Source organism: Zootoca vivipara, chromosome 11 (assembly GCF_963506605.1).
Source record: "Zootoca vivipara chromosome 11, rZooViv1.1, whole genome shotgun sequence".
NCBI classification, from domain to species: domain Eukaryota; kingdom Metazoa; phylum Chordata; class Lepidosauria; order Squamata; family Lacertidae; genus Zootoca; species Zootoca vivipara.
Genome location: NC_083286.1, coordinates 37,215,477 through 37,232,055, shown reverse-complemented (window position 1 = coordinate 37,232,055; position 16,579 = coordinate 37,215,477). Strand labels below are relative to the sequence as shown.

The window sequence follows — 16,579 nt, the reverse complement described above, 5'->3', positions numbered from 1 at the left end:
GTTATGCTGTATATGTGCAGTGCGAGGAAAAGCAGGGGCAAGTGTCTTTTAAGGACAGAAAGGCCTCAGGAACTTGGTGAGGAGCAATGAACACAGGTACCTCTGCATCTCCCATCTGGACCTCCCAGTGCAAACAGACCCAGAATGGAAGACGGGTGCAATTCTGCACAGGGGCAGCCTGTCCCGTTTCGCCACCTGAGGTGAAACAGGAATCACCACATCTGCCATGTCCCAGTTCTCACCAAACTCTGCAGGAGCCTGGGCGCTCCTCCCATTGTTGCCACTCGCTTTGCTTCTCCGCCTGGGGTGGGGAAAACAAGCGGCAATGCTGCGCCCCGGGATGCCTCCCCCTCAGCAGCAGAAGTTGTGAGGCTCTGATACTGCATCATTGATAAATGGCCACATTCCAGTGGTGCCCTGTGGCACAGAGCTCTGCATCACCATGCCCAACAGACCTCCTCCATCTTCCTTATACTGAAAATGGAAACAAACAAGCCTGGGAGAGGCATGGCGAGAATTCTCAAAAGGTCGCCGCAATGAGGAGCTCCAGTTGCCATTTTGGTGTGTCCACGATCACAAAATTAGATGCCTGTTTCAAACTACTATGCACTTTCCATGAACCACCGTACAGCAACTATCCCATTTATTATATCCCTAGCATATTTGGGTGCATGTTTTCATTGCTCATGGCAGCCAGTGCAAAACTCTGGACCTTCTTTCACCCAGCAGGGTCCATCACTGCTCTTATACAGTACTCTGTTTTAGCTAGCCATGGAAATATGCCAAGCTGGCAGGGATAGCATTCAATATAAGGGTGCCTTTTTTTCTTTTTTGCAAGAAGTTGATAGTGGCACAGTGACCCCCAAAGCATTCCTGTGACATGGTTGCTATTCCCATCCACTAAAACACACTTGTGCATGGCTATCACACATGGGCTAGACGCCGATCTGGATAAGGTTCATGGCCTTTCTTTTATTTATGTTTCTCAGAAATGAGTGTGCATTGATGCAACATGACTTGCGCCCTTTGCGATGAAAGAGTTATAGAAATATAAGGATGCATATTATTTGTTCACTATTGCATGAGAAAACTGTAGTGACAAGTGGTTCAAAATAGCAAAGGGTGCATCATGTGTTTCTGAAGTTTCATTCCAGGCTAGCAAAATTTCTACCAAAACTATGCTGAATATGTCCTGAATTATTTGGGACTCAAACTTCTTCTTTTTAACTAAGTGATTTATGTATGGTTCTAATACGCAAGGGCTGATGAGAAAACTGTTTGCCTAGACTTTGCCAGCTGATAAAGGGAATTTGTTCAGTGTTTAAAATTTAACCAGCTGCATTACATCTCATGCTTTTCATGAACTCTCAACTGTACCTCAGCTGCTTCATTTTTTAAAAAAAATATTTTACTTATTTCTCCTTCTTTCCTTTACAGCTTTTACACTTCCAGATCTTTCAGAGCAGTTTTCACCACCTGAAAAGGCGGCTCCTCTTCTTATCAAGTTAGTGGAAGCCATTGAAAGAAAAGGTATGCATATGGTGGCATGGGGCTAGAATATAACTTTGTTGTGTGCCTGGTCATTTGGATACCACCCCTTTTGAGCTTCACATTTTTTAATTGCAAATGGCAGGCCTAAATGTCAGGAGGCATATCAGGTCATGCTTAGTCTTGCACAATACTCATGTACTTGCTTCCAGTGTGGTGTAGTGGTTAAGAGCGGTAGAGGGTTCGAGTCTCCGCTCCTCCACATGCAGCTGCTGGGTGACCTTGGGCTAGTCCACACTTCTCTGAAGTCTCTCAGCCCCACCCACCTCACAGAGTGTTTGTTGTGGGGGAGGAAGGGAAAAGGAGACTGTTAGCCGCTTTGAGACTCCTTCAGGTAGTGATAAAGCGGGATATCAAATCCAAACTACTCTTCTTCTTCTTCTTCTTCTTCTTCTTCTTCTTCTTCTTCTTCTTCTTCTTCTTCTTCTTCTTTGATGTTGGAATTATACCCAAGGTCCAGAAGTTGTAGTAGTAGTAGTAGTAGTAGTAATAATAATAATAATAATACAGTCCCATGCTGCTTGAATTGTGCCTACTTGGTTTATTAAAGTAGTAATGAAGCTTGAACAGCTTGCCACCTCATAACTGGCTGTTGAGCTATATTGAAATAAATATGTATTACCTAAAGACAAATTTAGAAAAACCCTAGAAATGTGAAATGTTTTCAAATAGGTAGCAAAAACTCTTGTCCTTGAAGTGAATAGTTGATCCAAAGGTAGGGACTGCTTGGGATCATTAAACCAGCTTTTCCCTAACCTGGTGCCCTACAGGTGTTTTGGGCTACATTTCCCATTGAACCCAGCCAATGAATAGTCAGGGATAATGGGATTTGTAGTCCAGCAACATCTGGAGAGCATTAGGTTGGGAAAGGCTGCCTTCCCTCCCGCTTCCCTCAGGTGTGAGACACCAAGACACAGTGTTTGGGTTTACTTTGAATGGCGGGGAGCCCTGGAGAATAATAATGTCTTTTGTATTCCCTGTTTGTAAACAAATATACCAACATAACACTTTGGAGAAAACAAACTCCTAAGGCAAAAAGCACAATTGCTAAGGCTGTGTCAGTTTCTTAGAAAGAAGAACAGCTGTCAGATGCTTTAGTGTTAGTAAACTTCAGTAGAAACTTCCACTTCTCCATCTGTGTGTGTCAAAATTCAAACTTGCTACAAACCTTTCTTTACCCTTCCCATTTGCTGAAGAATGTGCCAGAGGAGAGAAATTTCCTCCCATAATGAAACATGAATTTCCCTTCTATATTTTGACTAGCATTTCTGTAACTGTACTGTCCCCATCCCAGCATGGATTTATTGTGCATTTGTGTTCCTTTCTCCATCTGACTTCTTCAATTGGTCAGCCTCACTTCTGCAGTGTTATTCCATAGGTTTAGAAGTTAAATCAGGACTGACTATTGGTGCAGGTTAGAAGACAGGCGGTTTGAAGGTTGTTTGTTTGCAATCTCTTAAGTGTAGTTATTGCAATCATGACTGGTTTGCTTTAAATGCAGTCATTGTTAAATGTCAGCAACATCAAACACTTCTTATTGAAAGGAAGTAGCGCCTGTACTGAGAACGGCTGTTTCAAAATATACAGGCACTGAGTTTGGGAGGGTTTTTTAAACGATCATGCCAAACTCTTATGCTATTGAAACATCTTCCACCAACTAACAATTAAGGTTTTGTTTTGTTTTAAAGTCAGAACTGATCATAGATCTTCTATTTCATGTTCAGTTTGGCCCTGATGCAAATTTCAAAGTCAAGAATTTATATTTTTGTAGTGTTGCTCAGCTAGTTGTTTGCAGGCATGTCCTGCATGGGGTGCAATTAGATGTGAGAGACTAAGAATATAATTACACAAGTATGTACAAACTCCTGCTATACAGTGGCATTTGGGTGAAATAGGATGTACAAAAAGCCACAGGATTTGTTTGAGGGTGCTTGTTTCTTTGTTTTAAAAACCCAATCTGCTCTGTTTTTAAGGTCTGGAATGTTCAACGCTGTACAGGTCACATGGATCAAGCAATACTGGTGAATTGAGACAAATTACTGAGTGCGGTAGGTACAAATATTAATAGATTTCAGTGTAATTCACATGGGACAAATTAATTTAACATGTAAAACTTAGTGTATTGGCAGAGCAGTATATTCCATTGGTTTTCAGTTACACTCTTAGGTTTCACTGACCCCATGTCCCATTGACTTCGTAAATTCCAGGGATTAGGCCTACTTGGAAATATCTTGGTCGGTAATAGCTTTTAAGAAATATGATTGGCTGAGGATGCTGCTGTAACTTAGGTTAGGTAAGGTGAGATTTATGCATGGCTTCCCCACTAAATGAAGTCTCAGAGCAGTTTACGAAGAAAGTGAGAAATACAATGATAAAATCATATAAACATTATTGAAAGAGATATAAGAACACAATATCATAGTGTGGGAAATTCCCAAATGCCCAGGAAAACACAAGCAATAGAACAGTAGCAAGGTTGGTGCCAGTGAGCCTCCCTGGGGAGAGAATTCCCTAGGGACGGATCCAGTACATCCATCACTATAACTGCTTGAGCAGAACATGAGAAATAGAACCTTGTGTAATCAGAATATTGATGGAAACATGCTGTAAAACTCCAGATACAACCAGTCTACAGTTGTTCAAATCTTCTGGGTCCAAGGAGGATTTCTCTTGGACCTGAAAACATATTTTTAAACTTTAACATGCATCCATTTAGGAATTTTGTTCTGCATGCACAGATCACACACACAAACACATACACACGCATGCATATATGTGTATATGCATTTGAATATATATCTGAAATTTTAGAGATGTAAAGTAACTTTCAGCGCCAGCCAATAAAACATTTTCTTGTTTTCACTCTGGCCTTATCATTGGTTGTAATGCTTTACTGTGCTACTGTTTACACAAAATATTAGTATGTAAAACATAGCTCAGTTAAAAATACCTTGGACTCTTAGAAGGCCTAAAACAGGCTTCCTCAACCTTGGCTCTCCAGATGTATTTGGCCTACAATTCCTATGATCCCTAGCTAGCAGGACCCAGTGGTCAGGGATTATGGGAATTGTAGTCTCGAAACATCTGGAGGCCCGAGGTTGAGGAAGGCTGGCCTAAAACATCTACTCATGTTGCCCCATTAGTGAGAGGTATATCAAAGCAACGAAGTCTCCTGGCGGACTTTGGACAGATCTCCTTGACTGCGGTATACATACTTTTGTATGTTATTTGTATGGTGTGGCAATGTATTTTCCTTTTCATTCATGATTCCCTGTATGCAGGTGAATAATGCAAAGACATTCAATATGTTTGTGAAGGTTCTTGTTTATTATATATTGCTTTAAAAAAGGAACAAAGTAACTGAATTTCAGTCATTTCAGCAAAGATGTGCATTGTTGTGGACCTTATGTGTGAATTGTTCATTATGCATTAAGGAATTATTTATGTAGGTTTTGCAGTTCTTCCTCATCATTGTGCAAAATCGCCATGCTCTTTCTGTAGACAAACTTGGCATTAGAGGGGGGCGTGGCATGTGATTGCCAAACTTCTTACATTAGGAAGCAGAGCAATGTCTCTTACATGTGTTCTACATACAATTGAACTTCTGTGAAGAGCTCCTTTTTAGATAGTTGTAAAAGGTATGGAGTCCTAGGGGGGGGGGGGTAAGAACTGCACATCCAGGCAACAGAACATCCGGGCAACAGAACACCCAACTGCCATCACTAAGCAGCTTAGCTCCCTATCTGCCCTTGGACAGTTTAATAAGACCTATAGCCCTGTAGGAAATTGGGGATATGCTACCGCAGAGCAATGACTTGCATGAAACTGGGTAGAAGCAGCCTCAGTGATGTTGTGTCGCGTGTTATTTTATGTAAGCTGACTTGGGTAGCCTTCTGGATCGAAATTAATAAATAAAAGCACATTTTGGGTGCCTTGTTTGCTACAAATGGTTCATTATAAACCAAATTGAGATGCAAGCATTGCTTTCTGTTTTGTATGAACATGCTCCACAGGCAAAGCATGACTGGGATCTCTCTCTCTCTCTCTCAGATTTTTCTGCAGTGGATTTTGATGCCATCGATCTGCAAGTTTTATCAGATGCTTTGAAGAGGTACTTTGTGGACTTGCCAAATCCTGTCATTCCAGCATCTGTTTACAATGAAATGATTTCCATAGCACAAGGTATGAACGTAAACATTTTTTTCGCAAACGCAAAATTCATTAGCAATGGTTAATTTTTGTTTCCTCCAAGGGTAGGTTATGGGAGGCTTAATATACCAAAAATCGGACCTTCAGACAAGTCTTGCATACATTTTTTGAGCCCTGCAGAAACACACACACATTCCTTTTGGATCTGCTTTGTACACATAGCAAGGATCTGCCGCCCAGTCCTGTTTCCCTGGTACATGTATCTAGCTGAAAACATTTGTCTGTTTGCATGTTATGCGCTCACCTTTCATTTTCATGTTAACAAAATCTCATGGAATTTTCTTAAAAACATAATGTGCAAAACGGTTCTTAGTGTTAAGAACTCATTGTGACTTAGCAAGTACAATATTTGTACAAACACTGGTTAACAAATCAAGGATTTGTCTGTATGCAGAAAGAGCTAATTGTTAACCTTTTATCAGTACTTGCGAGGTAAATGTATTAGAGTAGACAAGATTCTGAAGTCCATTCGCAATTCTAGGATACAGTGCAATAAATATGCATAGATAAGGCTCATCTCTTTTAGTATTGAATTCAGGCAGTAGGACTCAACCTGTTCAGTGGTAGCCTTCATAGTCATTTGCAAATTCTAGGGACAGGATATTGCTGCTAGTGTAACCTTCAAAGTTACAACAGCACCTCCAATGCTTATCAGCTACATCTCAGAATTACCCAATCATGTATGATACTAAACAGAAGACAGACTTCTACCAGCACACGCTGAACATTTTGTGGCTTTTTACCAAATGATACTCCTGTTTCACTTTGACTTTTGTATAGCTGATCCTTTTTTCTGCCCATGCTTACTAAAGTTTTCATCGTTTAAGAGAAGAAAGAATTCACGTCTTCCTGTAAAACCTGTTGTTGAATTAAACGAACCTCATTAGGAAACGTTCATTTCTTTGCAGAAGTGCAAAACTCAGAGGAATATGCTCAAGTGCTGAAGAGGCTCATCAGATCTCCTAATATACCTCAACAGTATTGGCTCACACTCCAGTATCTACTCAAACATTTCTCCAGACTTTGTCAGAACTCTACCAAAAACTTTTTGAATGCAAGATCCCTAGCTGAAATTTTCAGCTATCTGCTCTTCAGGACCCAGGTAGCAAGGTAAGGTGTATGCATTTATTTAACTTATTTATTTATAAGATTTCTTACCTCCCCACCAACTGTAAGGTGCTAGGGTGAGTTGTTGTTGTTGTTGTGACCCCATGGACCGGAGCACGCCAGGCACTCCTGTCTTGCACTGCCTCCCGCAGTTTGGTCAGACTCATGTTGGTAGTTTCGAGAACACTGTCCAGCCATCTCGTCCTCTGTCGTCCTCTTCTCCTAGTGCCCTCAATCTTTCCCAACATCAGGGTCTTTTCCAGGGAGTCTTCTCTTCTCATGAGGTGGCCAAAGTATTGGAGCCTCCGCTTCACATTTTATTAATGAGTTATTAATGAGATAGTATTGAATAAAGTTTCACTCAAAGTATATATATTGAAATTATTTGCCCTAACTTAGTCATTTTCATTAATTCCAGTGGCTCTACACTACGTAAACCTTAGTTGAATGCCACCCACATGCAGTTAGAAAACCAGTTACAGTCGCAAAAGCAAGTGAATTCATTTGTTGTGAGGGACAGGGGATATCGCGAAGTCCCTCCCCTCCTGAGTTCAAGCCCGTCCCCGAGCAAAGGGGAAAGCAGGGAGAGTTCCGATTCCAGTGGGGAAGCAGGAAGTCGTGTCCGAGGCTCAGGCAAGGTAGAGGAGCCAGGGTCCCAGGTGGGACAGGAAGGGGCAAGTAAGGGGGGAAGACCCATCCCCCCAACTCCAGAATTACGCAGGAAGAGGAGGGGCAAGAGGATGGGTCTGCCAAAGCTTTTGTGTTGGAGAAAGACGCGCCAAAAGCCATTAGGAGGTTCTGAAACCGACTGACAACATCGCTCCGTGTAAATAGCAATGACTTGAGCACTGTAAATACGCAGCACCAATAAAAGAATAAAATGCAGAGCTGCGTAGCGTCGTTACTCTGAAGTAGTCCACTCCGGCCACTGTGACAGCAACCTCCTAATCATTTTTGGGCTACTTTGGAGTTGCCGGGATGAGCGTGTCAGAGGCGGAGAAGTGGCGGCAGATCGCTGAGCAAGCCCAGCTAGAACTGCAACAGCTGTCGCTGCAGGCGCAGGGAGAATTGAAGGCAGCTAAAGAGGAGACTAAGAAGGTCCAGGACGACCGGCTACAACTTGCGGAACAGGTGAGAGAGCTCCAGGAAAAAGAGCAGCATTTAAGGGCGGTGGCGGTAGACCTCCAAAACAAGCTGGATGCAGAGAAAAACAAGGCGGGAGGGGCACCCCAAGTCCAAGTGCTGCCAGGAAGGAGAGCCGGGACCCTAGTAAGCAAGTTCAATGGAGACCCGAAGGAGTTTCAGGGCTTTGAGACTGAGATTGTGTATGCTCTTGAGCTGCACCACGATGAGTTCCCTGATGATGAGCACAGAGTAGCGTTTATTGTGGAGCACCTTACAGGGGCGGCCAGGGAGTGGCTAAGACCGTTAATTGCAACAAGGAATCCTTGCATGAAGAATGTCAAACTATTTCTAGAAGGTTTGAAAACGATGTATTCGTCCGATAGTCATATGGACCAGACTAAGGAGGAACTTCATAATTTACGCCAAGGAAATATGACAGTTCGCGCGTATTGGGCGAAATTCACCATGCTGGTGCACAGATTGGGGTGGGATCTGGAGTCTGCCCCAATGCAAGCGGCGTTTTACTTGGGGTTGCATGAGGAGGTGAAGGATGAGCTCTCGAGAGGTCCAAAGCCCAGTAATATGGATCAACTGAGCAAAGCGGCTCTGGCGGTGGGGGTGAGGCAGGAATCCAGATGGAGCGACAAGCAAGCAACGCGCGCAAAGCGGGCTTGGTTCCCACGGTCGCAGGAGAAGCCACTCCCTCAACAACCCTTTCAAGCCACGCCTGGGGCCAGTCAGGACCAGGAACCCATGCAGATTGATAGCGCGCGCGCGCGGGCTTTTCAAACCCCAGCGGCGCCAAGACGCAAGGAGGGAAGGGGTGGGAATTGCTTTCTCTGCAACTCCCCCCAGCATCTCGTCAGAGACTGCCCACATCGCAGGGAGTGGCAAGGAAAGGCGGGAACGGTTGTGCCCTCCCCCACTGACGCAGCACCACAGCAGGGAAACGGGAAAGCCTGGCTGCAGGAGACAAGGGGCGGCAGCCAGGCACAGTCAGCAGACAACAGCCCCAGCCCACCCACCCGCACAGAGAGGAGCAGAGCCAGCCCACCCCTCCCAGAGCAGGAGTGGTTCTAGAAGTGACGCTCACGCTCCCAAATGGCTATCCATTGACGGTCCTCGCCCTAATTGACAGTGGTGCCTCAGCCAACTTCTTCTCGAGAAACTTTGCAGAAGAGCACCAGATCCAGCTTCTGCAGCTGGATTTTCCTCTGCACGTGGCAACCATTGACGGCAGAGAGCTGCTGGGAGGGGCCATCACTCATCAAACCCCCCCCATGAGAATGACGGTTGGAAGGCACTCAGAGACACTGGCATTCAACGTCACCACCATCTCAGACCCCCCAATCGTTTTGGGCATGAGCTGGCTGGCGCGCCACGACCCCTCCATAAGTTGGCATCAGAGATGCATCACTTTTGGATCGGACTTTTGCCTGGAACATTGCATGCAGCACCAACCAGGGGAGGGGCCTCCGATAGCCACGGTGGCCACCATGCACGTCAAAGGGGGTGAGGCGATACCCAAACCATACTGGGACCTGCAGGAGGTCTTCAGTGAAGCGGAGTCCGACCACCTGCCCCCACACAGGCCTTTTGACTGCCAGATCAACCTGGTGCCTGGGGCAACTATACCCCCAGCCAAGCTGTACGCCATGTCAGACCAGGAACTGGAGGATCTGCGCGCTTTTATCGACAAGAACCTCAAGCGGGGCTTCATCAGAGAAAGCAAGGCAGCAGGGGGCAGCCCGGTCTTCTGGGTGGACAAGAAAGACACGCAACAGCGCCGTCTTGTGGTGGATTTTAGACGGCTGAATTCGGTGACAGAGCCAGTGGCTTTCCCCATGCCCAGAGTGGATGATCTCCTGACAGCGGCACGCAGAGGCAAGATTTTCACCAAGCTAGACCTGAGGGGGGCGTACAACTTGATCAGGATCCGGGAAGGCGATGAGTGGAAAACCACGATGTTCACGCCTCTGGGCTCTTTTGAATATCTGGTGATGCCCTTCGGGTTGCAAGGGGGCTCAGCATGCTTCCAGGCCTTCATGCACCACGTCCTGGGGTCCCTACTCTTCAGGAAATGCTTGGTCTTTCTGGATGACATCCTTATTTACTCCACCGACCCAGTGCAGCACGTGAAGGACGTCAGGGAGGTGTTACAGCGCCTGAAGGAGAACCACCTGTATGTGAAGCTGGAGAAGTGCAAGTTTCACACCAAGGAGGTGGACTTCCTGGGCTACAAGCTGTCAGACAAGGGGCTGGCAATGGACAAGGACAAGGTGCAGACCATCCTGGACTGGCACAGCCCCAGGACGCGCAAAGATGCCCAACGCCTACTAGGCTTTGCCAACTTCTACAGGAAGTTCATCAAGAACTTCTCTCGAGTTACGGCTCCCATCACTGACTGCCTGAGAGGCAAGCAGAAGTTCAGGTGGACACCAGAGGCGCAAGCAGCGTTCGAAAGCCTCAAGAGGGTGTTCGCCTCAGACCAGAACCTGTTCCACGTGGTTCAGGACGCGCCCCTACGCATTGAAACAGATGCTTCTGATAAGGCTGTGGGCGCCATTTTGTTGCAACTGGACGCCAACAGAGAGTGGAGACCCTGTGCCTTCTTCTCCAGGAAGTTGACCCAGCCCGAGCGAAACTACACAGTTTTTGATCGGGAACTTCTTGCGATCCACGCGGCGTTCCAGCACTGGAGACACTTCCTGGTGGGCGCCAAGCACCCCATCCAGGTGTGCACAGACCACAAGAACCTGGAGTTCTGGAGAACTGCCAGGGTGCTCAACCAGCGGCAGATACGGTGGGCGGAGTTCTTCTCGAACTTCAACTTCTCCATACACTACATCCCAGGAGAGCAGAATGTCAGGGCGGATGCCCTCTCCCGCAAGCCAGAGTACATGGAGGAGGAGGCGCCACCAGCCCCAAGGCACATTTTCCCCCCGTCGGCATGGTCCTGCGGAGCAGCAGTGGTGAGCGAGGCAGAACTCACAGCACTGACGGCAGCGGATGAATTTGCCAACCGCATCTTCAGAGAACTGAGAGGGGGGAGGGAGCAGGCAAAAGACTTTGCAGAACGCAGAGGGCTGCTTTTCTACAAGGGTGCGCTGTACCTACCCACCACCCAGCTTCGACGTACGGTCCTCAAGCAGATGCACGACAACCCTACAGCGGGGCATTTTGGAAGGGACAAGACCACTCACCTAGTCATAAGACACTTCTGGTGGCCAGGGGTGAGGGAAGATGTTCGAGACTATGTAAGGGGCTGTACCACCTGCCAGCGGGCGAAGGTGGTCAGAGCGGCGCCACCAGGGTTGCTGGAGCCCTTAGCCACACCACACAGGCCGTGGGAAGTGGTGTCCATGGACTTCATCACAGATCTGCCTTCGTCCAGGGGTAAGACTGCAGTGTTGGTGGTGGTGGACCTCATGTCCAAAATGTGTCACTTTATACCGTGTGCCAGGGCAGTCTCGGCAGAAGAGACAGCCAAACTGTTTGTTGATCACATTTTCAGACTGCATGGATTACCTTTAAGGGTTATTTCGGATCGTGGCCGCCAATTTGTTTCCAGGTTCTGGCGGCGGCTCATGAACCTCCTGCAGGTGGAGGTCAGCTTGTCGACGGCTAGACACCCGCAGACCAACGGACAAGCGGAGAGGGTCAACGCCATTCTGCAGCAGTACCTGAGATGCTACGTCAGCCAGCGGCAAACGGACTGGGTGGATCGCTTGCCACTAGCAGAATTTGCCTACAACAATGCAGTGCACGTCTCCACAGGGGTGTCGCCCTTTAAGGCCAATTACGGGCGCGACCTCAGATCTTTCCCAGAGAGGGAGAGGGAGGAGGAGGAGGAGGGCCCACAGGCTGAGGATTGGGCAGAGGAACTGGAGACGGTGCACCAGCAGCTCAGAGAACACTTGGAGAGGGCCAAGGAAGCGTACAAAAAGGGGGCAGATCGCCACAGGCGACAAGGGGAGGTCATCAGGGTGGGGGACAAGGTGTGGTTGTCCTCGGAGGGCCTTCCCACCAGAGGGAGGTGCAAAAAGCTGGCACCCAAATGGCTGGGCCCCTTCACGGTCACGCAACAGGTCAACCCGGTGGCATACCGGCTGGCACTGCCAGAGGACATGAGGGTGCATCCAGTGTTTCATAGATCGCTGCTGTCGCCGTACAGGGAAAGCAGCAGGCTCAGAGACAGCGAACAAACCCCCGAGGGAGGGGGGGAGAGGGAAAGCAGGGAGCAACTCAATGAGGCCACGGCCATCCTGGATTCAAGGTGGGGGGTGGGGGGCCTGGAGTACCTCATGGCATGGGAGGATGCTCCACCGTCCCAGAATGAATGGGTTCCCGCCACTCAGATACAGGAGGAATTCTTGGTGGAAGAATTTCACGCCCTCTTTCCCCACAGACCCAAGCCCTGGCACATGGAAAGGGAGGGGGAGGAGGAGGAGGCACGGGAGAACAGCTCACCATGGCGCTGGGAAGCGGAGTTTGAGGAACCAGAGGATGAGGTATGGGTGTCGCCAAGATCCACCCAGTCAGAGGAAGGAGCAGATTGGCAAAACATTTTTACCCCCACCAGCTCTGACGCCACGGACTTTTTGGGATTCCCGTCCTCCCAGGCGGAAGGGGGGGGCTCGCAGGACTGGGGGGAGGTGTTCACACCAACGGGCTCGGAGAGCACCGAGTTTTTAGGCTTCCAGTCGTCACCGACACATGGGGGGGGCCTGGGGAGGGGTGAAGGAGAGCTTGGGAGGGGGGTGGATGTGAGGGACAGGGGATATCGCGAAGTCCCTCCCCTCCTGAGTTCAAGCCCGTCCCCGAGCAAAGGGGAAAGCAGGGAGAGTTCCGATTCCAGTGGGGAAGCAGGAAGTCGTGTCCGAGGCTCAGGCAAGGTAGAGGAGCCAGGGTCCCAGGTGGGACAGGAAGGGGCAAGTAAGGGGGGAAGACCCATCCCCCCAACTCCAGAATTACGCAGGAAGAGGAGGGGCAAGAGGATGGGTCTGCCAAAGCTTTTGTGTTGGAGAAAGACGCGCCAAAAGCCATTAGGAGGTTCTGAAACCGACTGACAACATCGCTCCGTGTAAATAGCAATGACTTGAGCACTGTAAATACGCAGCACCAATAAAAGAATAAAATGCAGAGCTGCGTAGCGTCGTTACTCTGAAGTAGTCCACTCCGGCCACTGTGACATTTGTATATGTGTCTGATATTATTCAGAATATTCAACTTGTTCAGCGCATGCTTCCTTGTTTTAATATAAGACAAAAAAAATTTTTTACAGCTCTGACAGCCCTGAACATCACATAAAAATCCTGGAAGTGTTAATTACAAGTGAATGGAATGAAAGACAACCTGCACCAGGTAAGAAAATCTGGATCTTGGAAGCATTTTTGAAGTATATTTTGGAGAAGGCTGTACTTATGGCATTTTCTTACCGCCTGCCTTTATTATTATGTTGAACTGGGAAGCCTGAGGCAAAATGGTTTTGCCTTCTCTGATGGTTGACTTCAGGTAGCAATGTGCGCCGCTGAAAACCAAGTAGGCTACTCTGGCAAGCCATGTTGATACCTGTCCATAAGGCAGCTATGGGGAATCTAGGGCAGTGCACGGGAGGAATTGTACCTTCCTGCTTGCCTTGTTTTCTGATTAAGCACTGATGGAAACTCCTGTATAGAAATACCCAAAGATAAGATATACAGTCATAGCATGAGCTGGGTTCAAATCTCACCTCTGCCACAAACTCCCTAGATACTATCTACTGTGCTGTCCCCACCCCTGTCTGTAAAATAGGGATGGTAAAATAGGGGGTTGGACTGGATGACCCTTGTGGTCTTTTCCAACTCTATGATTCTAGTCTGTCACCCAATTTTTTCCTTGCTTAAAGCCATATGTCATCACAACATAGAAGAGTATGGCTTATCATGGCTCCATGATGTCCTGACTCCCATTGAGGAGCTTGCACCCATTTTTGGCTCCTGCAGAAAAGGTTTGGCTTAGGGCAGGCATCCCCAAACTTCGGCCCTCCATATGTTTTGGACTACAATTCCCATCTTCCCCAACCACTGGTCCTGTTAGCTAGGGATCATGGGAGTTGTAGGCCAAAACATCTGGAGGGCCGCAGTTTGGGGATGCCTGGCTTAGGGTATTGTCCAAGCTCAGGGTCAAGGTTAACGTCATTCTCCTTAAACCATGACTTGTAACCATCGGGCAGACCTTGGCACCGCACTGACATAATGTTGGAAAGAACCTTTCGCTGGGGGATTTTGCATATTGTGGACATTGTAAGGTGTTCTTCAGTGATTGATGACCAAATAAGCAAACTTTTGGCACATACTTTTCTTTAAAGCAGATCTAAGGCGTGGTCTGAAAAACTGAGCGCAGTAGAGCCTGTCTCGGGAACAGAATGTGAAGTCAAACAGATGTGATTTGGGTGTGCGAGCTGAATTTTTAAGAGCAATAGTCGGTTGAAAGCTGATACCCAGAAACAAATGGGATGATTGGTACTGGGTGTGAAAACCATGAACTGTAATGGAGACACAGAGATCTAAATAGAGATTATTATTTGTGGCGCAGCATCCCTTTTGCTTGTATTTATTTTTGATTCAGATTTGTCATGACCATTGGATTGTGTATGAAAACTGTTGCCTGCTTTAGAGAGCTGTTGTAGGGAATTGTGAAAAAAATGCATATGAAATCTGACGGCAGCTTTGGTCATTGAATTGACATGGTTGGCTGGCCCTTTTAAAAAGACTGGATTATGAAAACTGTAGGCACTCAGTTCTATCTTAGAATAGACACCACGCCTGTCTACATTCTGATGTTTGTCCAGCAGAGGGCTCCCCTTCTAAGCTAATAATAAGCAAGGCTCATATCATTTTAAACTAATAAAATACCTTGCTGAATTGTGATTCCCATACTTTGTCAGTGCTTCTTATTTTGTAAGTGGGGGTGGGGTGGGGATACAGACACCACTGATTTCCTTAGTGTAAACTAAGTAACACAGACAATTATTGCGGTTGGAAGTTGGGTTTGTATTCAACCTCTGCTTTCAGGTGCTTTGTGAATCCATTCTTTCAAGCACCATCAAACAAGTAACCAAATTATGCAAGATGTGGTGAAATTCTGGTTTTTATGAAAGAGAATAAATCAAATTGCAGGCACAATGCAAAATCCTGCCCCTCTCTTTTGCTTTCTGCATACAGCGTTGCACACACATGAATGGATTATCTCCACACACGGAGTTCTGTGTTTTTGGTGCCATCTATAGGGGAAGGACTAAATTAAGCCCAAATTAAATATTAGATACTCCTATAAGTTTATAGTACTCAAATTACTTTGAAGTGGGAAACATAAATGTGCATCTCCCCCCCCCCATTAATTTTCTGTTCCCCTTTAAATGGACCGGAAGCTTTTTTTTCCTTTGTGGTTGTATAACTTTTGTTGTTGTTGTTGGTAGTCAAAGGCAAGGAGATGTGAAGCTCATAAGAAAGTAAAATCTCCCAAAATATGTTTCTGCCCAAATTCAGGACTTTGAATGCAGTTTGCTTTACAAGCCTGATCCCAGACCAACAACTATTGAGAATACCAGTTGGTACCCGAGATGCCAAAAGTTGTCAAAGTATACGTATAAGTTATTATGGTCAGTTGACTAATAAATCCTGATTTGATTGATTGAGTGATTGATTGATATAAGCAGGCACTGCAAGCAAACAGAGAGGCTGAGTTTCAAGTTTAAACAGAAAACAATTTGAAAGATGACTGTTCCCTATCACAACTTTCTAACATCCTAACAACAGCACTTGCTTAAGTTTGCTGTCTGTGAACACGTACTAGGGATCAAGCCCCATTCGAGACACTGGGACTTCTTCTCGGTAAAGCATGCATACATTTGCACTGCTTGTAACTTGAAAGCTCTGCAGTTGTCGATGTGCCCAGGTTGAAGCTAGCAGGCATTCAGGGAGGGACTGGGGACTTTGAGTTGATTTTAATTTGACTCAGCAGTGTGGGGCTTCATTTTATGGGTCTTCAAACACCACCTGTCGTTGTGGTCCGGTGAAAGTGTGTGGAAGGTGATGCAGTGAATGCTAACAAGCTTCTTCTGCGCTTGTGGGCTCTCAGAGACGCAGAACTTTACAAGGAAGGCTTTCATTCTGTTTCTCTCCCCCCACCCCATCCCACGAACTCAGCCACTTCCTGTATTTGGCTGCTCATAATGCTTTTCTTGACAGTCTTGTACTTCACTTCTGCATGCAGCAGCCAGCTACAGAGACTATTTTAAGGCCACTTACAATGGTCTTCTCATTTACTTGGCTAAAATGAGACTGGGCTAGTCTTGCATCGGCCACTTGTTAGCCGATGACAACTCTGACTTTGACTCTGCCTACCCTCCCCCCCCCCGCCTGAAATCTCTTGCTCAGCAAATATTTGAACCTGCCCAAGTTAATCATGAAACTGAGATCTTTATCTCAGAGAGACGTGCAAGCTACAGAGGACTATTTTTTTAAAACTACTAAAATCAGTGATGAAATAGAGGTGAGCAGACTTCTGAGAGAGCCACAGAAGTCAATTCTTTCTAAAGCGTAAGAGG

At 46.7% G+C, this 16,579-nt stretch overlaps 1 protein-coding gene across 3 annotated transcripts in view; it reads left to right on the top strand.

Annotated features, from left to right (window-relative positions):
• The window catches only part of PIK3R1 (phosphoinositide-3-kinase regulatory subunit 1), a 70,332-nt gene that overhangs the window by 37,764 nt on the left and 15,989 nt on the right, over window positions 1-16,579 (top strand). For 2 of the 3 annotated variants that reach the window (XM_035100332.2, XM_035100334.2), the window contains 5 exons: window positions 1,438-1,530; window positions 3,522-3,596; window positions 5,599-5,730; window positions 6,666-6,867; window positions 13,274-13,353. In XM_035100332.2, coding sequence (XP_034956223.1) covers window positions 1,438-1,530; window positions 3,522-3,596; window positions 5,599-5,730; window positions 6,666-6,867; window positions 13,274-13,353 — 582 coding nt within the window. The other variant, XM_035100337.2, reaches the window with a different exon arrangement.